This window comes from Centropristis striata, chromosome 6 (genome assembly GCF_030273125.1).
Source record: "Centropristis striata isolate RG_2023a ecotype Rhode Island chromosome 6, C.striata_1.0, whole genome shotgun sequence".
Classification (NCBI taxonomy): domain Eukaryota; kingdom Metazoa; phylum Chordata; class Actinopteri; order Perciformes; family Serranidae; genus Centropristis; species Centropristis striata.
In genome coordinates, this window is record NC_081522.1 from 3,260,152 (window position 1) to 3,283,647 (window position 23,496).

The following is a 23,496-nucleotide window of genomic DNA, read 5'->3' on the forward strand; positions in this document are numbered from 1 at the left end:
CTTTCCAATTCCCAAGTTGCTGAAGGAGCTGCATGAGTTTTGTTTATAATTTGGATTGTTGAAATATGTGTACAGCTTTCCACATGTTTGCATTCAGTGAAGTGGGACTGTAATACAAAATCTAGCCATTTTCCATGTTTTTTTTTTTTAAATAATTACCTAAATCTTTATCAAGAAAACCATAGGAAAATGGGCTAGACATCAGCTGTTAAATTAAACTCTTATGAGCTATGTTTGTTGTCATCATTATATTTGTCCAAACAAATCTACCTTTAGTTGTACCAGGCATTAAAATGAACAAGAAATTAGAGAAAACAAGGGGTTTTTCCATGACTGTATATGTACCTAAAATTGAAAATGTTGATCTGAAAAGATGTTTTATAACTAGCATTGTTTCCCTCTGAATTGAAGTCCAGTTGAAGTATAAAGTGGTAAGTAAAAGTAGCTCAAAATTGTGCTTTAGAGCAGTAGTTCTCAACCTTTTTGAGTCGCGACCCCCAATTTAACATGCACCAAAAAAGACACAAAATGATAAAAAAAAACTAAAATACTTAAAAAAGAAACAAAATGACCAAAAAAGACACAGAATCACCAAAAAAATGACACTAAATTACTAAAAAAAGACACAAAATTATTTAAAAAAAGACACAAAATTACCAAAAAAAGACACAGAATCACCAAAAAAATGACACTAAATTACGGTACTAAAAAAAGACACAAAATTATTTAAAAAAGACACAAAATTATTTAAAAAAGACACAGAATTACCAAAAAAGACACAAAATGGCCCAAAAAAGAACAAATTGACCACAAAATTATCAAAAAAAGACACGTAATGACCAAAAAAGACACAAAATTACCAAAAAAGACAAAAAATGACCAAAAAAAAGACATAAAATGACCAAAGAAGACAGAGCTGACTTCCAAAATGATTTGGCGACCCCCAGAAATCATATCGCGACCCCAATTGGGGTCCCGACCCCAAGGTTGAGAATAGCTGCTTTAGAGCACTGAGTTACTGCCCACCATGCATCAGCGCACATCTTAAGGGAATAATGTGGTTTTAACTTTCCCTCTGAAGAAAACCGAACAAACCCCCAAACAAATAAAGACACAATAAGGTGAACAAGTCTTTTTTTATTCCAAAATGTTCTGGGTAAAATAAACTGTAAAACATACAACGTAATCATCCAAGCAGAGGGAAATGAACAGAATGGAAAGAGAAAAATATAACGAACACACTAGCCTCAGTTGTTTGTCACAAACAGCTCCCTGTCAGGGAAAAGCAGGAGACAACACGTCTCTACTCCGAGGACAACAAACCAGGTGTCTCACTGAAGGCAGTAGTAGTCAAAATAGTACCTCTGTCTCTCTGTCGCATGATCATTCAAACATCAGTCCAAATCAGATATCTTGGTAGTCAAATGTTTGCAAACAAAACATAGATTCTCCCCTACTGTGCCGTTTGAGCCTTACTTCACATCCAACATCTTAAATGCTTTTCAAAGTAAAAGGGAACATGTGTGTGTGGGTTAATGCTCAAACATTACAAGTTGTCTAAAGGCCCAAATGGGATCAAATGTTGAAAACATGTTGAATACAGTAAGGCACTTGCTAGACAAATCCAACTCAACAGAATCTAAACACAGAGGTGAAATTAACAGAACTTTTATTTTACAATCAGTAAAACAGTGTGGCCACCCTGCTATTAAACAAAGATGTGTGTAAATGGGCTGTACACAAAGTATCATACACACTTTAATGATGAACAAACAGGCTTTTTCAATGTTACTGTAAGAGCAGGAATGATTTCTGAATCCAAAACCTAAATGACAAAGAAGGGTGAACATGTGCAGTCCAACTAAGTGCTGCCTCCTAGAGCCTATGAGAAGCAACTGCATGGTAACTTTACAAACATTTGGAATAGCCTGATAAAATAACATCATCAGTAACAATTATGTTTAGGAAGTGTTTAATTATGTATTATAACTAGTCTGACAACTCTTAAAGCAAGTATACAAGTCTTACAAATGCTAAATGTTTATATAAAAAAGGGACAGACGTACAGAAGAAAAACAATTTACAGGACAGAGCTGTACACGTGGACGGCTGCCGAACTAAATGTTGGGCTCCAAACATTTCAGACTTTAAAGGGGTGGGGGGGGGGGGGGGGTTGTTTTCAGCCTGGAGGACCTTTACAAATATTTCTTAAATTCCCCCCAAAAAAGCTATGTCTCATCCTTTTAATCTTATTTTGTAAGATGTATCCTTCGGAGCCCCTTATTAGAATTATTTGTGAAAACAAGGCCAGATGGGGAAAAAAAATATGAGATATGCTTTACAGCCAACACAGGGACAAATTCAATTAACCCACTCAAACAATTCAGCATGTTGATCCTCTTCAGAAACAGATTTTGGCCTGGCAAGGTTGTCGTCTCCAACCTATTAAGAAATATCTGAAAGGAAATATGCCGGCAATATGAAATGGCTTTGAATGTTACATACTTTTGGTTGCTGGGATTAGCTTGTATGGTTGGAAAAAAAAAAAAAAAAAAAAATGAAATGAGGACAGCCTAATCCTGCAGCAACTGAATTCCAAGTTGGCCCTAGTGAGGATCCTGGTGGGTACGGAGAAAAAAAAAAAAAAAAGTTGTCCAAGCCTGCTGTTTGCTCTTCAGGCTAACATACAAGGTGACATATCTTCTTTCTTTTAGCATACTTTTGTTCCTTCTGTTGCTCAGAAGTCGCCCCTGCATCAATGCTTGTTCAGTATCCCAAATCTAAACATGTCAGAGGAACACAGGAGAACAAAAAAAAGAAAAAAAACAGCCATGTTTGGTCTTGTGGACCAGTCAGCTGAACATTCTTTGAGTCTTATGCACATTTGGATGAAGTGGCATCAAAGCAGTGCTGGCTGTGATGTGTCTGGGAGACGGGGATGACCAGAAATTTTCAGGCTGTCTAAGCTGTCGTCTCTGAGACAGTCTTTTTGTTTCGTGATGGGGATGAAAGGATGAGAGACAACCAGAATGTCTCCTGGGGGGAAAAAGAAGCAGCAGTAACAAAAGGTCTGGAGAATCTACGGTGAACTGTCCGAGCCATTATTGTCTTGCATTGAACGCATGTCCAAAAAAAACAAACAAAAAAACAAACAAAAGCAGCTTCTATTTCCTAACTTGACACTTCACTGGTGCAGGTGGAGCAGAGGGAGGGGTGGGGACTAATGGGACGCGGCAGAAAGAGATGGATTCATGGGGTGTTGGGTGGAGGAGGTGTCAGACTGAGTCACTTCGTCCACTTCCTGTCCTGTCCTCCGCTCCGACACACTGCTCAGAGTGGGGTGAAGTTGTTGCTTTCTCCTCTAAAACATAGCAGACTCACAAAAAATGGATGCATGATCTTTATCTACCAGGACACGACTCTCTCTGAATGGAGGACTAGTGGCTGACGAGACCCTGCAGCATCATCATCAGGCGCCGCGCCCTCTTGCTGAGCGGGCTGTGGGGGTCCTGCTGCAGGAAGGCGAAGAGCTTGGGTCTGACCTGGGCCAACACCGAGGACATGTGGTCTCTGGTCAGCGGGTCGCCGTGGTCCAGGTTCATCACTGCGTCCTCCAGGTAGCTGGACGGGGACACACACGGAGAGACACGTTAGATTAGGACCAATGTCCAGCCAGGTTAGGGCTGAAGGGACTGATTTCAAGTCCAATATACACTACCGGTCAAAAGTTTTAGAACACCCCAATTTTTCCAGTTTTTTACTGAAATTCAAGCAGTTCAAGTCAAATGAACAGCTTGAAATGGTACAAAGGTAAGTGGTGAACTGCCAGAGGTAAATAAAAAAAGGTAAGCTTAACCAAAACTGAAAAATAATGTACATTTCAGAATTATACAAGAAGGCCTTTTTCAGGGAACAAGAAATGGGTTAACAACTTAACTCTATGGAGTCTTGGGCTATTTTGTCCATTTTTGAATTCTTTTCATGTCTTTATAAGTCATTTTGTGTCTTTTTTTGGTCATTTTGTGTCTTTTTTTGGTCATTTTGTGTCTTTTTTTAGTCATTTTGTTTCTTTTTTTGGTCATTTTGTGTCTTTTTTTAGTCATTTTGTGTCTTTTTTTGGTCATTTTGTGTCTTTTTTTTGTCATTTTGTGTCTTTTTTTGGTCATTTTGTGTCTTTTTTTAGTCCTTTAGTCCAACATAAAATGTGATTTTGAATCTTCTTTTTACTTTCAAAACACTATCATGCTCAATAAAGAATTTTAAATGTTGCAAATGTGCATTCATTCCAGAGTACACTGAGACATTAAACTGCATCATTTTCAATTAAATTCTGGAAAAGTTGGTGTGTTCTAAAACTTTTGACCAGTAGTGTATATAATAATGTCTACAATGTTTAATTGTTAAGTGATTTTTGTTTTGTCTTGTGGACCCTAGGAAGACTAGCTCCTCCCACTTTTGGTGACAGCTAATGGGGATCTTTTTAACAATAACCAATAAACAATCTCACATGCTAAGACATTCGTCATATGAGCGATGCTAAACAATGACCCTTCTTAGACCGCAGTATATGCAGGTGTTTCATAAAATAACGTATTAAGTTAGGTTGACCGGAGCAGACACTGGGGACAAATTGATTTGGGCATTAGTTTTAGACTGATTGCAAGTTTAATCTTCCACTCCGTCAGGGAAATAAGCAGTTAGGAACATGCCTTATACATATAAGCACATGCAGTGGTGGAAAGTAACTAAATACATTTACTCAAGTACTGTACTTAAGTACAATTTTGAGGTTATTTTACTTTACTTACTTTATACTTCTACTCCTCTACATTAAGCTGACAGTTTGTTACTTTTCAGGCCAAGATTTAGCATAAAAAATACATTTAAAGTGATTCGACTTGTTTTTTACGTAAATAAAACCTCACAACAGTATATTAAATAATTGAAATGAGCCCTATCTTGGTAAAATAAAATGCTGCTCACATAAATGCATCAATAATAATAATAATCCAATAATATATTTAGAATATATAAAACAATCTAAGTGCGTCCATTCTGCACGACGAATACTTTTACTTTTGAGACTATAAGTACATTTTGATGCTGATACTTTTGTACTTTTACTGAAGTAAGTTTTGAATGCAGGACTTTTACTTGTCGTGGAGTAATTTCAGTGTTGTATTAGTACTTTTACTGAAGTAAAGGATCTGAATACTTCTTCCACCACTGAGCACATGCTGATTGTGGCTTCTGAGACACAACAACCTGTGTATACAGTGTATAGATTAGATACATTGTAAATATTCAAAATAGGTTACATTTGAGCATTACATAATTGAATATAATTTTAACATTTAAAATATGAGAAATTGGAATGGGTGTATAGAGCAGTAGTTCTCAACCTTTTTGAGTCGCGACCCCCAATTTAACATGCATGTTGTCCGCGACCCCCGCTCACTGAACACAATCTCACACGCACAGTTCAGATCACCCAAAAAAGAAACAAAATGACCAAAAAAAGGAAACAAATTGACCAAAAAAGACACAAATTGACCACAAAATGATCAAAAAAGACCCAAAATGACCCAAAAAGAAAAAAAAATGACCAAAAAAAGACACAAAATGACCAAAAAAAGACACAAAATGACTAAAAAAAGACCAAAAAAGACACAAAATGACTAAAAAAAAGACACAAAATGACCCAAAAAAGAAAAAAAAAGACCAAAAAAAGACACAAAATGACCAAAAAAAGACACAAATTGACCACAAAATGACCAAAAAAGACACAAAATGACTAAAAAAAGACACAAAATGACCCAAAAAAGAAAAAAAAAAAGACCAAAAAAAGACACAAAATGACCAAAAAAGACACGAAATGACTAAAAAAAAAGACACAAAATGACCAAAAAAAGGAAACAAAATTACCAAAAAAAAGACACAAAATGACTAGAAAGAGACACAAAATTACCAAAAAAAGACATGAACACTTTAACACAGTGGAGACAGAGCTGACTTCCAAAATGATTTGGCGACCCCCAGAAATCATCTCGCGACCCCAATTTGGGTCCCGACCCCAAGGTTGAGAATAGCTGGTATAGAGGAAGACTGACAGATTGTTCTATTTGACGGAAATAATGCAAAAAAAATGACCATCTCTAATCTGAAACCTCAATCATTGGGATATCAAAGCAGTAGGAGAATAACTTGGGTCCAAACACAAAGAGAAAGGCTGCCTACGTCACGGTCTCAACTTTTTTTTTGTTCGGTTTGAATGTCAACCGCTGTCCTTGATCACCTTCCTGGCTGCCGGCCTGCTGTGCACCTTGTGTTTTCACTCAAATATCACAACAGAAATTGAGTTATGGCACAGTCACCTGCGTCCTGTCCTCTCGCTCTGACTCACTGCATTTAACTCCTCAATTAATTGTTTCAGTCAGACATCTGGTGGTTGGACCGTCCAGCAGAGCTCTATTTCTGTCCTGCTCTCTCAGCCTCTCTGTCTTTATGCTTTAAATGACCATTCATCTCCTCGTCCTGATCCCAGTCTAGCATTAAGCTGGTCCCACACCGCCAGCTGGCCTCTGGCCAGTGTTCCCTTCAACACACACACATTACAGGTCTATCAAATCCTCATAACACTGCCAATTCACTCTTTATGACATTAAATGTCACTGCATAGAACACCATAGATACAGACTGGCTAGTTTATGTCTTGCAGGAGATTATCCTCTGATTAAAGTGTCCAACCGTTTTCAACACTTGAGCTGACACCCTGTGGTATGTAGGGTTGTCAGAAGTACACTGCCGGTCAAAAGTTTTAGAACACCGCAATTTTTCCAGTTTTTTATTGAAATTCAAGCAGTTCAAGTCAAATGAACAGCTTGAAAGGGTACAAAGGTAAGTGGTGAACTGCCAGAGGTAAATAAAAAAAGGTAAGGTTAACCAAAACTGAAAAATAATGTACATTTCAGAATTATACACATAGACATATACATGTCTTTGTAAGTCATTTTGTGTCTTTTTTTGGTCATTTTGTTTCTTTTTTTAGTCATTTTGTGTCTTTTTTTTGGTCATTTTGTTTCTTTTTTTTAGTCATTTTGTGTCTTTTTTTAGTCATTTTGTGTCTTTTTTTGGTCATTTTGTGTCATTTTTTTTTTTGCCATTTTGTGTCTTTTGGTGTCTTTTTTTGTCTTTTTTTTGGTCATTTTGTGCCTTTTTTTTGTCATTTTGTGTCTTTTGGTGTCTTTTTTTGGTCATTTTGTGTCTTTTTTTGGTCATTTTGTGTCTTTTTTTTAGCCATTTTGTGTCTTTTGGTGTCTTTTTTTGTCTTTTTTTGGTCATTTTGTGTCTTTTTTTAGTCATTTTGTGTCTTTTGGTGTTTTTTTTTGTCATTTTGTGTCTTTTTGGTCATTTTGTGTCTTTTTTTTAGTCCTTTAGTCCAACATAAAATGTGATTTTGAATCTTTTTTTACTTTCAAAACACTATCATGCTCAATCAAGAATTTTAAATGTTGCAAATGTGCATTAATTTCAGAGTACACTGAGACATTAAACTGCATCATTTTCAATTAAATTCTGGAAAAGTTGGTGTGTTCTAAAACTTTTGACCAGTAGTGTATATCGATACTCAAAAAAGTATTGATGCTAAAATGTTGTATCCGAATACAATACTCATTTTCAAAAGTATCGATCCAACAACTTATTAAACAGCTAAACCATACAACCTCAAAATATTGTTCTAATTGTTACTGTTTATTGTATTTATTTATTTTTTGTATTTCTTCAGACCTGAAGCTTGTTAGCATAGTTGCAGTTTCTTTTTGCACAACTTTTTATTGTATTCATGCATATTTTATTTTGTGCGGGCAGTACATTTTACATTTTATTTTATTTATTTTTATCCCATTTTTAATTTATTTTATCTTATTGCATCTTACTGTTCTATTGTTAACTACATCTCTTTGTATTGTGTTATCTATTTATTGTTTGTGCAGCACTTTGGAAACCTTGTGTTTGCTAAAATTGTGCTATATAAATAAAGGGGATTGGATTGGAACTGTTTTTTATTATAAATATTTAACCTGTGGTTCTGTTCATTTTTACATGTTGCATTTTTCTTGTTAATAAAAATATTTCTGTTAAATTTTGGGCTCTTTGTTTTTATCCTTGTGGTATCGAAAATGGTATCGAGTATCAAATATTTCCCTGAGTATCGGTATCGAGTTGAAAACTTTAGTATCGTGACACCCCTAATGATGGTATGTTGGTTGAGATGCTCTTGTCCTTACAAATTCTTATTGGTCAGACAATCGCTGGTGCTACTTTCATCAAGACATATCTACTACCAAAGCTTTTTTTTCCAGCTGAAAACACCAGGTGCTCTCCTGTAAACACAATGTAATTCTTAGGTAAACTTGCAAAATAAAACGACAAATAACAACGCCCAAAAACAGCTTGGTCCATGTTTAATGGCTCACCTTTATCATCAGGATTAAACCCAAACAGCGACAGTAAGGAGCGCAAGTGTGTGGAACTCAGTACCTGAGGAGGTTAAACTGCTAACAACATACAAGGCCTTCACAAAAAAGTTGAAATTGTGGCTTATCAGGACCTACAGCTGCCAACACTAAAAGATAAGACTGTTGTGTTGTTTTGATGTTATGATAAAATGTTATGTTGTGATGTTGTATTTTTTTATTAATCGTATCGTAAGTGTTTGTATATGTATTTTGTATATTGTACGTATTTTTATTTTTTTGTTTGTTCGTTTTTCTGTTTCGTAATTCTCTGCTTTTTAACATCATGGCCAGGGGACTACAGATGAAAACTAGCCTTCTGGCTAACTCTGGCTTTTTTAACCATGTATAATCATGTGTTTTATGAAATTGCACTGTCCCCTTTTAAATAAACTAATAATAAAGACATAGGCTGCGGTCGAATAGTCAAATTTGCTTAGGAACCTTCCTAACTGAGTGAAATGACCCGGAAGTATTATCGTAGCCGCCATGATAAGAGCTGTTCGAATTCTCTAACTGTTAAGGAAAGGAGCTTCAATGCTTCCTTTAGTATCTCCTTTGGCATAGGATACACCGGACCAGCCTTTACGAAAGGAAAGGAGGTAATGCCGTCCCACAATTCCTTGCGGTAGCAGCATATAAGGCCGACCGTCACGAGAAGAAACAAACAAAATGACTGACAAATCCCGCAGATCGTCATGTAAGTTACTGATGTGTTTTCATCTTAATTTAATTATATGTTGAAAATGAAGAATAATGACATAGGATCTCAATTCATCCAATTTTATTATTATTTTTTTTTAATTCTTAGCAATTTTATAGATTGTGTATATGTGAATAAGATCTGACACATAATAATAAAGGTTTGCTTTAAAAGCATAATAATAACATGTACAGTAGTGGCTTTGTAGCACTCAATGTTGTAAATGTGCCATGATTTATCAGTTTTCATTCAATCATACCTATTGGTATTTTGTCTTTAAATATGAATGGACAGGTGCATGATCAACCTTTCTCAATGTGATCACCATTTTGTTTCACTTTTGTGACTGGCGTGGTCTATTATTCTTTTTTGTTACATTTCATTTCCAATCATGGTAATCGCCTAATATTCGTGAGAACGCTGATTTTTGTAGTCCATCTTCGGAAAATTGTAGTTTCACCAGGACATTCGACGTAATCAACATTGGCCGTGGCGTGATGACGTAGACTAAGCGTAAGTGCAGTCGGATTCTCTAAACACCGCGATCGTCTTCTCCTAACTCCTCATGAACTCTCCTTCTCATCTTTCCTTGACCTCGTGACGTTTTCCATTGAGGTTAAGGAAAAGTGGTTAGGAAAGGACTTAGGAGCTGATTTTTTTGACTATTCGACCGCAGCCATAATCATTTTGGTTTAGAAAGTCCTATAAGTCGCCATGTTTCTCAGCTAAGCGAAAGCTGTTTTTTTTTTTGGTATTACTCCTGACCCTCCTTCACTGGGACTGAATGGCTTGATGACACCTTGAACATTTTTGAAACTCTGCAACCAGAAATAACCTGCTAACATGCAGCGCTCGGTGCAGAATAGACGCTCAGCAAAGCGTCAATATGCGATGCTCGAATTGCAATGTGCGTAAAAGAAAACAGCGGCATCAGCAAAAAATCACGTTGGTGGACACACAACGCTAGCAGGCAGAGTTGCACAATGTTCTCCAGCTGATTTAGCTCATCTAGAGACAACACGCTATTTATTTCCCCCCGTGGATCAATCGATTTGTTGAAGCGTAAGTAAAAATTTTCAACATTCATTAAGTTGCGCTTCATACATCTTCAGTTCAAATTATTCTTGCAAGCATTTGGAGACAGTGTTCTTCAAAAAGCAGCTCACTATCGTCTCAGCTCACAATAATCACATTTGCATTGTTTCTCTTTAGCAGTCTTTTATGGGTTCTTCTGAGATAATATTAATCTAAACTACAGGAAAGAAAAGCTCCTTTATCTTGTACAAAGCCTTAAAAAATAGACTGTACAGTTTTTTGCAGTTATCCCAATATTAATTGACTTCTATTTACTCATGAGAGCACAGAGTTTTCCCCGCACGGCTCAAATAAAATAAGCCATTAAAGTAGGGAAAAAGTTAGAAGATGTGGAGAAGTTTTGTGATTTATCCTGTTTTGATTCTATCTACTGAACTCCCTTGCAACACAACCCATCCAAGCACAACTGTGTGCACTGTCCTAATAATGCCTCAGACTGAACCACACCCTGCTGGCCTCATCTCTCTCTCCAGATGGCACAGAGCGGCACCACAGGGCCGTATTAACAGCGATAGGCAGCTGCAACGTAAACGCAGAACCAGACAGGTGATACAGACACAGAGCGGGGCTGTAAAGGGACTTGGAGAGAGAGAAAAAGGTTTTCTGGGGGAGAAAAGAACAAGAGGGGAAGGCAAGGCAAGGATTCAGAAGAGACAAGGACATGAAGGGAGTGAGGCCAGGAGCTCTCTGAGGGCAAATATCCACGCACATCATGCAAAATGCACACCAGTGCAAGAGTGACCAACAGAATAGAAAAATGCAAGAACACAACGATAGAGAGCATCTAAAAAAATTGTGAAGCTATTCACAGGATCGTCGGAGCTCCCTGGACAGCCGTGGAGCGGGGCTACAGACGGAGCAGGGTGATGGGGTCAGCAGTTTAGCAACGCTTAGCACTCAGGAGACGAGGATTAATGGTCATACGATGGAGATGAGATGGAGAGAGAAAAGTTGAGGCAAAGACTGGCTTTTGTACTGATCAACGACAGCACAGGATGCAGCTTGTGTGTGGGGGGGGGAAGGCTTGTAATGACTGCTAGTTCTTTGTGAGGAAACAAACTTGAAATTAAGACATTTTGGCAAGAAGTAAGCTAACATAGCTCACGTATACAACTACAAATTATCACAATATTATTATTTTCATTTGGAAACAGTGCATGCGCACGCACACGCTATTTGCGCAAAACATATTTTAATTTAATTACAGTTATAGCAGATTATCAATTATTCTGTCATTGTTTCAAGCTGTAAAGTGAAACTGTGTGTATCTGATATGCTGTGTCAATAAACAAAATACGGTTAACCATAATATTGTTGCTCAGCTTTATAATCCCTTGCAGCGTTCCCAAACATGACGACTATGGACGAAACGAACACTTAACTCAATTCGTTACAATTCACAATACTTGATTCGTGATATGATTTTCTCACTTTTTTTTTTTTTTAACCAAATGAGGACAAATGAGTGAAAAAGATTCCTTTAGTTGTTGTTTTTTGAAGAAAAAAAAACAACTATAATATATTTTTGATCTTTTCCTTATCAAATGAATGGATATTTTGATATTATTTCTGAGGTAGCTTTTATATAAGCAAGGCGATACATTTTGAAACTGGAGATATCTTTTGTCTTAAAAACAAAACAAATTTAGCAATTTAAAAATAGATTCCAAATGAAACAAATGAACAAATACATACAAAAATCTCGTAAAATAACAAAGTAAAGGTTGTTCTTTAAGGAATATCAGCATATCTGCATAATTCAGGCAGAAGCTGAGATCTCTGGACTTCTACAAAGCCCAGAGTTCATCTTGTTTATTAATTTCAACAATGCTTGATCTCATCAGACATGCTGCAGTGCATCTCAGTCACTCTTTTTATGCATAAAAAGAGTATCACAATTAATTTTACATTTCAGCAAGTGAGTGAATCGTCACATTTTTGTATCCTGTCTTTCAAAGTAATGTTGGATTCCTAAAGAGTGATTTCTCATAGTTGATTTTGGCAAGTTTGATTCTGAGAACCGTAATTTTCGGACTATAAGCCGCGCCTTTTTCCCCATTTTTCGATTCTGCGGCTTATATAACGGTGCGGCTAATCTATGGATTTTTACAGCTAACGGCCACTAGGTTACCTCCTAAATCTATGGATTTTACAGGTTACAGTCCACCAACTTTAACTCTATGGGCTCTATGACCGGTCCGCGAGGAGCGGCGGGCTCCAGCAGGAGAAGCTGGAGGCAGGTGTACGTACCAGATCGGCTCGGGGTCCTTCAGATACTTTTAAGCTATTTTTCACTTGTCTGTGTGTATTTGTGTCAAAAGCTACTTAGTTTGTCGGAGTCGCCGTGCCGTAGCGTTTTGTGTGTAATCAGCGGCAGACGAAGGACCCCGAGCCAATCTGGCAGGGCGCCGGAAAAGAGTGAAACAGGTAGCGCGCAACAGTAAAAGTGAAACCGAGAGTGGTACGAGAGACAGAACGAGAGACAGACCGACATTATGAGAGCGAGATAGTTTGTGCAAAGGAAGTTTTCATGCACAAACCGTCATTATGGAAAACAAACGTAGAAATGCATATGATGCAGCTTTTAAGTTAAAGACAGTCAATCTGGCTGTAAAAGAAGCTTCCTCAAGCAGCCATCTCTTTCCCCACAATCCCCTCTGTGCACGAACCCTTACATATGGTAATTAAACATTAAAACACCTGCGGCTTATAGTCCAGTGCGCCTTATATATGTACACATCATTCAATTTAGCTGCTGCGGCTTATACTCCGGTGCGCCTTATAGTGCGGAAAGTACGGTAATTGTTTCACTCAATATTACAGGACATTGTTTTGAAGTTCCAAAAAGAAAACCACATAGTGTACCAGAAATGAAATGTTGTTAATAAGCTCACCTGATTTTGAGCTCAGAGCGGGTGGTGAGGTTGGAGGAGAGCTGCTGGATGAGTGACAGCAGCACGGGCTGGCTGAGAGGACACGGGTGCTGTCCAAACACCTGCTGGGAGTCGATGGTCTCACACACATACAGCACCAGGTTCAGATCTGTCGCTGACAGAGCCTGGAGGAGAGTAAGAGGGACAATTAGATTCAGATTATAAATCACTCAGACTCAAGATTAAATAGCTCTTTCGCTGCAATTAATCTACCGTATTTTCCGGAGTACAAGTCGCACCAGCCATAAAATGCATAATAAAGAAGGAAAAAACAAATATAAGTCGCACTTTTGGGGGAAATTTATTTGACAAAATCCAACACCAAGAACAGACATGTCATCTTGAAAGGCAATTTAAAATAAAAATAGAATAGAGGCAACAACAGGCTGAATAATTGTACGGTATGCTTACGTTACATGACACAACTGAGAACGTGCCTGGTATGTTAACATAACATATTAAGAGTTATTCAGATAGCTATAGCATAAATAACATGCTAAGAAGTTTACCAAACCATCCGTGTCACTCCAAATAACTAAAATCCAATGAAATCTTCATCCTCGGTGTCACTTTTAAACAACTCCGCTAACTCCGGAGGTAGAAGATGCGGCGCTTCTTCTTCTACGTCGCTTCTATGTCAGACTCATCCTCATACTCGGCCTAGAGCGCCCTCTTGCAGTTTAGTGTGAAAATAACATGTGAAATGATATACCGGTAATAATGTGTTAATAATTTCACACATAAGTCGCTCCAGAGTATAAATCGCACCCCCGGCCAAACTATGAAAAAAACTGCGACTTATAGTCCGGAAAATACGGTATAAGAAAAACATTCAGACAAAAGTAAATGCTTAGACAGTGTTAAAATAATTGATTATTTTCTATTTTGGTAAATCATTTGATGCTTGATTTCTGCTTCTCTGTTCTCTGTCTCTGCGTAACGCAGGTCACTATCAAAGGTCACTATGTATGAATAATTCACTAAACCTTGGAGAGGTTTGAGTTTGAGTTTATTTACTTTGATTACATATATTTCATTGTCTGTTTCATATTTTTTAGACTTTTAGAATCTATGTGAGACAGTGAAAATCCTTTGGCTCTATAAGACATACTATCTTTGTAAGACATAACAAGACAGGAGGTTTATGTTGAATGTTGACATGAGTTTTTGAACCCAGAGAATCTCTGTAAAGTGCATCTTTGTTCGTATTGTAATAAAACTATGTTAAACTGAGAAACTTGCACGGCCTCCTGCTCTTCATTCCCCATCAACCACCTGCGCAGAAAAATGGTGAGGTTTTTTCTGTTGGTGAAAGATTATTCAATTTTCAAGGTTTTCTCATGCAATTTTTCTAACAAAAGCTACTCTGATGTTGTCAAGTGTCAATCAAGAAGTCCGTGGGTCAAGAACCCAACTCCATGGACATAAACATGGAGGATGACGAATAGCCAGAGAGACTGAAGTAGTGAGTAGAAAAGAGCTTTTAGAGGCCACTTAGAGTAGCTTCAGATTAGGGTTGTAACGGTACACACAAGTCAGTTCAGTAGAGTTCACAGTGGCGGTTCTACACAGGGGCCTCCAGTGGCCACTGCCTCTATGAAGAAGCCTTTGGCCCCTGCTGTGGCCCCTGTGTCAAATTAATAATAAAATGTTCAATTTATAAGAATGAACAATGGAACAATTCTAACCTTTTTTTTGTTCAAACAACATCTCATTGTACACAAAATAAACCCAGAATGTGAACATTGTATAATAGTTTAACTCTATGGAGTCTTATTGGGCTATTTTTTCCATTTTTGAATCCTTTTCATGTCTTTGCAAGTCATTTTGTGTCTTTTTTGGTCATTTGTGTCTTTTTTTGGTAATTTTGTGTCTGTTGTTGTGTCTTTTTTATTTATTTTGTGTCTTTTTTGTGATTTTGTGTCTTTTTTGTCATTGGTGTCATTTATGTGTCTTTTTTGTGTCTGTTTTAGTTATTTTGTGTCTTTTTATGGTCATTTTGTGTCTTTTTTTGTCATTTTTATGTCCTATGGGTTTTTTTTTGGTTATTCTGTCTTCTCATTTTGTGTCTTTTTTGGTCATTTTGTGTCTTTTTCAAGACATTTAAAGATTTTGAATACTTAAATATCATCTTTGCCATTTTTCATGTGCTAATGTGCCCCTCTGATTAAACACTAGCCCCTCCTTGGCCCCCACAGTAAAATTGGTCTAGAACCGCCACTGAGAGTTCAGTACAGCGGAAAAACCCCAAATGTAGAAGGATACATTTCTTTTAATTTAGTTTGAACAGACAGTCAAAGACGGCCACAGTTCTCCTGCTGGAAACTAAGGTAGCATTGACCACTGGCACATTTTGTTTACTATTTCACTCATTCATTCATTCATTCATTCATTCATTATCTGTAACTCCTTATGCTAACTGAGGTCAGGCAGGGGTGGAACCACTCTCAGCTGGCAGACACCCTGGATGGGTGGCCAGACTGTCACAGAGCAGATATAGAGATAGTCAACCACTCATGCTCACATTTACACCCACGGGCAATTAAGAGTCACCAATTAAACCAGAGCTAAATGTCTTTGGACTGTGGGAGGAAGGTTTTTAAACACTTTTGTGTCACACTGTACAAATGCTGAACAACCTATTTTGCTTGACAGAAAACACTTAATGCACTTCTCCTGCCTGCAAGTGGGACATTGTAGTAGTTGCAGTATATTGCCTTTCTCGGCCTTGTAGTCCAGATGGACCCTTTGTTTATCAATGCACATGTTCATCTGTGCGTGATTAGAAGTTGTGTGAGGGTGTTACAGCTGGGAAATGCAGTTCAGCTGCAGAGGCTGCAATATCTACAGGGCTACACCTGGTTATGTGTGTGTGTGTGTGTGTGTGTGTGTGTGTGTGTGTTCTTGTACTTCCTGCATAGTGAGGACCGGAACACGTTTTTTAACCAACAGAGTGAGGACATTTTTGCAAAGTGAGGACATTTTGGCTGGTCCTCACTTCTTTAAAGGCTGTTTGAGATTTAAGACTTTGTTTTAAGGGTTAAGGTTACAAAAAAATGGTAATTAACTGAAACTGTATTGTGTGATTGCAAAACTAACTAAAATTATAGTGAAAATGTCCTTCGTTTTCGTCTTTGTCAACTTTTTTCATACATAATGAAGATGGATCAGGCAAAGGAAATGAAGGCAAAATGTACTATGACCTCTTTTAATCTCCCACCCAACAAATACCCCATTACAGAAAAACTAAAATTAATAAAAACTAAACTAAAACTAAAGCATTTCAAGAATAAATACTAAACTAAAAGTAGCAAACTCACTCTAAAAACTCATTAAAACAAATTGAATTTGAAAAGAAAAATTCACAACGAAATTAAAACTAAAACAAATGAAAAATCCAAAACTATGGCTACGTTCAGACAGCAGGGCTTAATGCTCAATTCAGATTTTTTTGTGGAATCCGACTTTTTGCAAGGTCGTTCACATTTCCAATTAAATGCGACTTGTATGTGATCTCCAGTGTGAACGTTAAACGTACCAAAAGTGTCCCGCATGCGCATTGGAGGACACGACGACGTCACACGCAGCGAGCGTGCTCAGTGTTGACGGAAGTAGCGGAAAACATGGCCGCCAGCAGTAAAGCCTGATTTCCACCGGGTGCGTTACAGCCGTATGGTCAGGATTATCGCGTGTTCTCGTTATCTCGCGTGTATATGGCTGGCTCGCTATGCTGCCATTCCGCGGTTGTAACGCGCCCGGTGGAAATCCCCAGTCAGCCTATGTATGATGAATGCGACCTGGCCGTTCAGACTGGAGTCGCATGTCAAAAGATCAGATATGTATCGGTTTTAGGAGCACATATCCAAGTGGCCTGGATCGCATTTGAAAAAAACGGATCTGTGTCGTTCAGACTGTCATTAAAAGATCAGATGCAGGTCGCATAGGGGCGAAAAAATCAGATTTAGGTCACTTCAGGCTGCAGTCTGAACGTAGCCTATTATAGTTTGGAATTCACTATTCCAATGAGGGTCCTCACAAAGATAGAAGTACAAGAATGTGTGTGTGTGTTACCTGCTGGAAAGCCTGGTTGAGCTGTCCCTGCTGGAGGAGCTGCAGGATGTTGGCCTGCTGTGTCTGGTAGTCGAGGTGTGCTGTGGGGACGGGCGTGCCGGCCGCTGACCTCATCGCCTGCATGATGCTGGAGGTGACCACTGCCTGCTGCTCCTTCATCGCCAGGCTCACCTCCCCTTTCACAATTCGCTGCACGTGGCTAAGAATAGACTCCTGCAAACTGGTGGGGGTGGAGGAAAAGAAGAGGGAACATGAGAAAGAAGGTTATCCTCCATATTACGTGCAGTCTCGCTGCACTGTGGCAGCTCAGTGACGTCAAGAAACCCTTATTTAATCTCTTTTTTTGGATTGTAACCTTGTCACTATGTTGGCACACATCGACTGAACTGATGTACTAAAACGTGCAAGCTGGGGAAAAAAATCTGGCTCTGACCAGTCAGGCGTTGTCATTTCCTTTTGAAGATTTTAAACTTTTAGTTGGCCGACTACTTTCTCCCTGCTCCGCCCCCGACAAATCTATACACTCTAGAGGCCGGGAAATTAATTGCAGAGGGAACAAGAGACCTCGATCGAATTTATGTTCTTACATTAGCCCCAGGATTAAGCCTTGCTTGTTTCTACTCTCCAGCCCATTATGCACCTGCTCAGTATGAAGTGAATACGGCCGGGGCGGCTGGCTGCTGATATGCATATCTGATATTCAAAATATCCTCTTTGAATGTCAATCAATGTTATATGATCAGTCATGCGAGTAATATCAGTTAACAATGTGATTGTTTAACCCATTGACGCCGGGAAAGCATTACCGCATTTCTACCATTGAAACCGGGAGCGCTGTTGCGTCACTCTGCCATTAAGGCCGGGACAGCGGATATGTCATTTTGTAGTATTTGTATTTTTTTTCACCTATTTTCGGTCTCTTGGCCAATGAAATGCATCAGAATCATGATCAGAATACATGTGGGAGTGTCGCAATGCATCATGGGACTTTTCCAGAACTTATAAATCATGGAGGAAGACGACTATAGCGGAGGAGCTCAGCAGGAAGTGACGGAAGAGATCTGATGAAAACAGCACCGATGATTTTATTGCTGATCTGGACTTTGAACCCTCGGAACCAATCGACCGACAATTATGGATGAGGAATATGTTTTTAGACGACATATTTTCACCGAAGAACAGAAAGATTTGTGGCCATCTGGAGATAATAATAAAATTATTAATAATAATATATTAATATTAATAATAATAATAATAGGCTAATTGATTGTGATGATGATATAAGAAATCATGACTGTTTGTCTTATATTACGTTTTTATATTACGTTTTTATATTACTTTATGCGTCGTTGAGTACCCTGAAAAGTGCAATATATAAAATGTATTATTATTATTATTTATTTATTTTTTATTATAGTAGGCTAATGAGAACTATGTCTTGTTCTTCCAATGGTCATATCATGTTTGCATCTTGCTAATGGGCATGTATTAGTATTATGCATAGGATTTTTTATTCAGTCAAATGTAACATTTGCTGAGTTTGTTGATTTTTTAAAAAACTTTATTGAAGGTTTCGACAAATAAACTCAACTTCTCATGAAAGCCACGGGTATAAGCTCTCAAATACTTTTTGAATTTCATTTTTATCTGCTACAGAGGCTGAAGAATCTATTATTTAGTAGGTGTTGAATTTCCAGAAAAACTTCAGGTTTTAGGGGGTCATTTGAAAATCGCCCAGAGGTTTTCCAGGCATTTTTTTCCAGGCGCTTTAGGCCTTAATGGGTTAAATGACAGAAAAGAAGAGGAAGAAAATCAAACAGAAAGTGTAAGTGGTTCAGAAAAGATTTAGTTCTATTAAAATGTGAAGAAAAACCCAAGGTTTCAGTAACAGCCTTAAATCTCTGGTAGCCATCAGGGTGGTCAATAAGGGATATCCAGGATACATACTTTCCCACCATCATCTGGATCTGGTGCTGGACATCTGCCCGGACGTTTGCTGTGATGTTATTGGCCAGCTGATCGTTAGAGCTTTGGAAGCTGTCGATCATCTGCTGGAGCTGGCCAATCATGGGGTCTCTAGCCTCCTGCTCTCTCTGCTTCCTGTTCTTCATATGGGTCTCAAGCTGCTGGATGTCTACAAAGATCAAAGTCAAGATGAAATAAATTCACCCCTCCTGAGACAGGCAAACATCTAAATACAATCAAAACTACATTAAGTAGGATTACTTTTTCAGATTAAGTGATGCATTGCAGTGTGGAAGTGCAGCAGTAATTAGGGTCTGTACTGCTTTAAAAAAAATGAAATTCAAGCACTTTTCAATTACTTTCATGGCACCTTAACCAAACATTTTTTTTTTAAAAACTCTCAAAAGCCTTTATCAGCATATCTATACTAGGCTTGGACCGTATCTGTTTTCTCTTACTGTCATACCATAGACCCAGGTGAAATGTCAGAAAAGTATCTAAACTAAGAAGGAGGAAACTAAAAAATAAAAAGGAAGGTCCTCAGTTAACCAATGGTACCGGTTAGGGTAGCTAACTGCACCTAGCTAACTCACAGGCTGTATATGAGCTAGCTTAACTGCACAGAGCAGCATGACAGTGATGTTAGGAAGCATGGAAAAAGACAAAAAAAGACTATGGCAAAATACCAGTCACACTTCATCTTCTCATAGCAACCAGAGCCTTTTTTTTATTTTAACTTGAACAAAAACAAACAATGAATTGTTTGGCGAACTGTGTGGCTAATCAACATCGTCAGGAAGTGACTTGGTAAAATGTGAAACCTAAAAATGCCAAAATAAACTGAAGAGGGGCTTTCAAGACTTTGTGCAAACACTGAGGAATGCCAAACCCACAGAAACATTTGGCAAACATAAATCCTTTTCATACAAAGTAACAAACCAAACTGAACTTCTATTCCGTTAAAGTAACCACAACTGAACATTTATTGACGTTTCTTTTATCTTGTCCTCAAATAGGCACCTTTGTATTATACTTATTTGCTATTTTGAATCAATTCCAAAGTGTTTTCTTCAATATATACACTACCGGTCAAAAGTTTTAGAACACCCCAATTTTTCCAGTTTTTTATTATTATTTAAATTCAAGCAGTTCAAGTCAAATGAACAGCTTGAAAGGGTACAAAGGTAAGTGGTGAACTGCCAGAGGTAAATAAAAAAAGGTAAGCTTAACCAAAACTGAAAAATAATGTACATTTCAGAATTATACAAGTAGGCCTTTTTCAGGGAACAAGAAATGGGTTAACAACTTAACTCTATGGAGTCTTGGGCTATTTTGTCCATTTTTGAATTCTTTTCATGTCTTTGTAAGTCATTTTGCGTCTTTTTTTTGTCATTTTGTGTCTTTTTTTTTTTTTGTCATTTTGTGTCTTTTTTTAGTCCTTTGGTCCAACATAAAATGTGATTTTGAATCTTTTTTTAACTTTCAAAACACTATCATGCTCAATAAAGAATTTTTAATGTTGCAAATGTGCATTAATTTCAGAGTACACTGAGACATTAAACTGCATCATTTTCAATTAAATTCTGGAAAAGTTGCTGTGTTCTAAAACTTTTGACCAGTAGTGTAGCTTCACACTCGACGTCCCCACATGAATGTGTCAAATTAAGGGCAAACGCTGCATGATGGATCTATTTACGCTACACTTGTGACGTTATGGCTCGTCCATTTATCAGACAGACTTAACACCATGCACCAAAATCTTGGCTGAACGACATAGATGAAGGCTTGCACAGTAGCTAGATGGCAGTGCAGATGTTTATGCAGCATTCACAAAGTAACAGTCAATATTTACACAGAAAGAGCTAAACCCTGAATTTGATCGTGGATTAAATTTTAATTGGAACAAGCTCACAGGCTCACACATGCTCAGAGGGGTACTGTGGCCTCCCTATTTGCTGCATGGTCTCTGTGTGTGTGTGTGTGTGTGTGTCTCCCCCCTCTGTACACATTATGACAGCCTTGGAAAATTTTAAAAAAACATCTAGCTGCCAACTTCCAGAGGTGGGCATGAGCACAATCTCAGAATAAATAGACTGCTTATCAACACATCAGTGCCCTGGCTCAGTCTGAAAAGGCATCATTACAAAAGATGTCCCTGAGCTTTTTGAGAAAGACGGTTATTTAATTAGACTTCCTGATAAACAGACCCTGATTTCAGGGCTAGACACGGGGAACCATCCTACACAAAGAAAGCACCAATTTAAAGTGTCTCAAGGCCATGGTGAGCCACCAGAACAGCTTCAAGGAAAACTTTCAAAAAACTTTCAGTGAATGGATGAAAAGACTTATTTCATAGCATGCAAGTGAAAATGATTGATTTGATCTTGTGTTGCAGAATCTTGATATCTGTGCTATAGTTTGATATTTATTTGTGACGTTGCTTACATTCTTGTGTGCCTTGTTTGAAGCTGTCGTTGATCTGCTGGAACATGGACTGGCAGCCTCTTTCAAAAACCGGCAGCACGATGCTCTGGAAGGCGTCTTTATAGGCGGCCTGGATGGGCCCCTGCATCGCTTCGGCTGCTGCTCGGCCAATCGCATCAGTTGTGTTCTGTAAACAGGAAGCCACCACAGTGAGAAGGGCAGGAGAGATTAACCCTCTAGGGCAGCTATTCTCAACCTTGGGGTCGGGACCCCAAATGGGGTCGCGAGATGATTTCTGGGGGTCGCCAAATCATTTTGGAAGTCAGCTCTGTCTCCACAGTGTTAGAGTGTTCATGTGTTAATGTGGTTTGTGTCTTTTTTTGGTCATTTTGTGTCTTTTTTGGTCATTTTGTGTCTTTTTTTTTTATCATTTTGTGTCTATTTTTTGGTCATTTTGTGTCTTTTTTTCTATAATTTTGTTTCTTTTTTGGTGATTTTGTGTCTTTTTTGGTGATTTTGTGTCTTTTTTTAATCATTTTGTGGTCAATTTGTGTCTTTTTTGGTCATTTTGTTTCCTTTTTTGGTCATTTTGTGTCTTTTTTTTAGTAATTTTGTGGTCAATTTGTGTCTTTTTTCTATAATTTTGTTTCTTTTTTGGTGATTTTGTGTCTTTTTCTGGTCATTTTGTGTCTTTTTTGATCATTTTGTGGTCAATTTGTGTCTTTTTTGGGGGGGAAATCTGAACTGTGTGTGATTCTGTTCAGTGAGCGGGGGGCACAGACAACATGCATGTTAAATTGGGGGTCGCGACTCAAAAAGGTTGAGAATAGCTGCTCTATGGTACGGTGTTGCCCTGAGACAACATACCCATTTTTGGCCTGTCAAATTTCTACAATGCATGTTTTTGAGTGATGCAGTACTTTAAAAAAGAGGGAAGAGTATAGGGAACCAATAGCAATGCTTTAATTTGTCACATGACCTCCAGGAGGCCATATTGAAATCCTATTTTGCGACACAAAAAATCACTCAAAACATAATTTCCTGGCCCTTTTCCATCTGGAAAAAAATATATTCCTACTGATGGATGAATAAACCTTCATTTTTGATAGTTTCATACACTTAGACTGTTCAAGACATTCATCTACAGGCAACATTCAGATAAGAAACCGGTTAAAAATGTTCATTTTTATAATGTTTTTAAATTTAAAATGTTGTGTATTGTACCCTGTCGAAGCTACTGAATATTTTACACATGTTAATTAAATAAATGATGTTAAAATTAATTTTAAAAACTCTCTTTTGTACTTGTGCACCGTTATGGTACAACGTTGCCTACGGACAACAAACCCAAAAACATTTCTTCAGATTATGTTTACTTAGTCTATTTTAAGACCAAAAAACACTCCAAACATTTTTTTCCTAACTCCATCATAATGCGTACCATAGAGGGTTAAGTGATGTTATGATGATTTCAGGAGAACGGACGGGCCACTTACCTTAGATTTGACCACTTTGCTGACATTGTCCTTCAGTGTGACCTCCACAGCAGTCAGCTTAGCAGCAATTGTATTGTTCAGCTGACCTGTTACTGGCTCCAGACTCTTGGAGATTGCTAAAGAGGAGAACAGGATAAGCAAAGCCCATTAGCAAGAACTCCCCTATAATTAGGCAAGTGATCAACCCTGGAGAAAAAAAAAAGACAACATCTCATTCTCCAATTAGAGGACAGAGGCAAGAAAACTCTCTCTTTAGTGGGAGTCCAACACACTTCAGTTGTTGTTCATTTGTT

General features: G+C 38.0%; 1 protein-coding gene across 4 annotated transcripts in view; it reads right to left on the reverse strand.

Annotated features, from left to right (window-relative positions):
• Nucleotides 1-1,117: 1,117 nt before the first annotated feature.
• edc4 (enhancer of mRNA decapping 4) overlaps nt 1,118-23,496 on the reverse strand; it is a 56,726-nt gene continuing 34,347 nt past the window's right edge. For all 4 annotated transcript variants that reach the window (XM_059334381.1, XM_059334379.1, XM_059334376.1 and 1 more), the window contains 6 exons: nt 23,204-23,319; nt 21,729-21,894; nt 19,266-19,452; nt 17,319-17,538; nt 13,209-13,372; nt 1,118-3,621 (listed from right to left, as the gene is read on the reverse strand). In XM_059334381.1, coding sequence (XP_059190364.1) covers nt 3,438-3,621; nt 13,209-13,372; nt 17,319-17,538; nt 19,266-19,452; nt 21,729-21,894; nt 23,204-23,319 — 1,037 coding nt within the window. In that variant the 3' untranslated portion in view covers nt 1,118-3,437. The remainder of the gene's footprint in view (nt 3,622-13,208; nt 13,373-17,318; nt 17,539-19,265; nt 19,453-21,728; nt 21,895-23,203; nt 23,320-23,496) is intronic.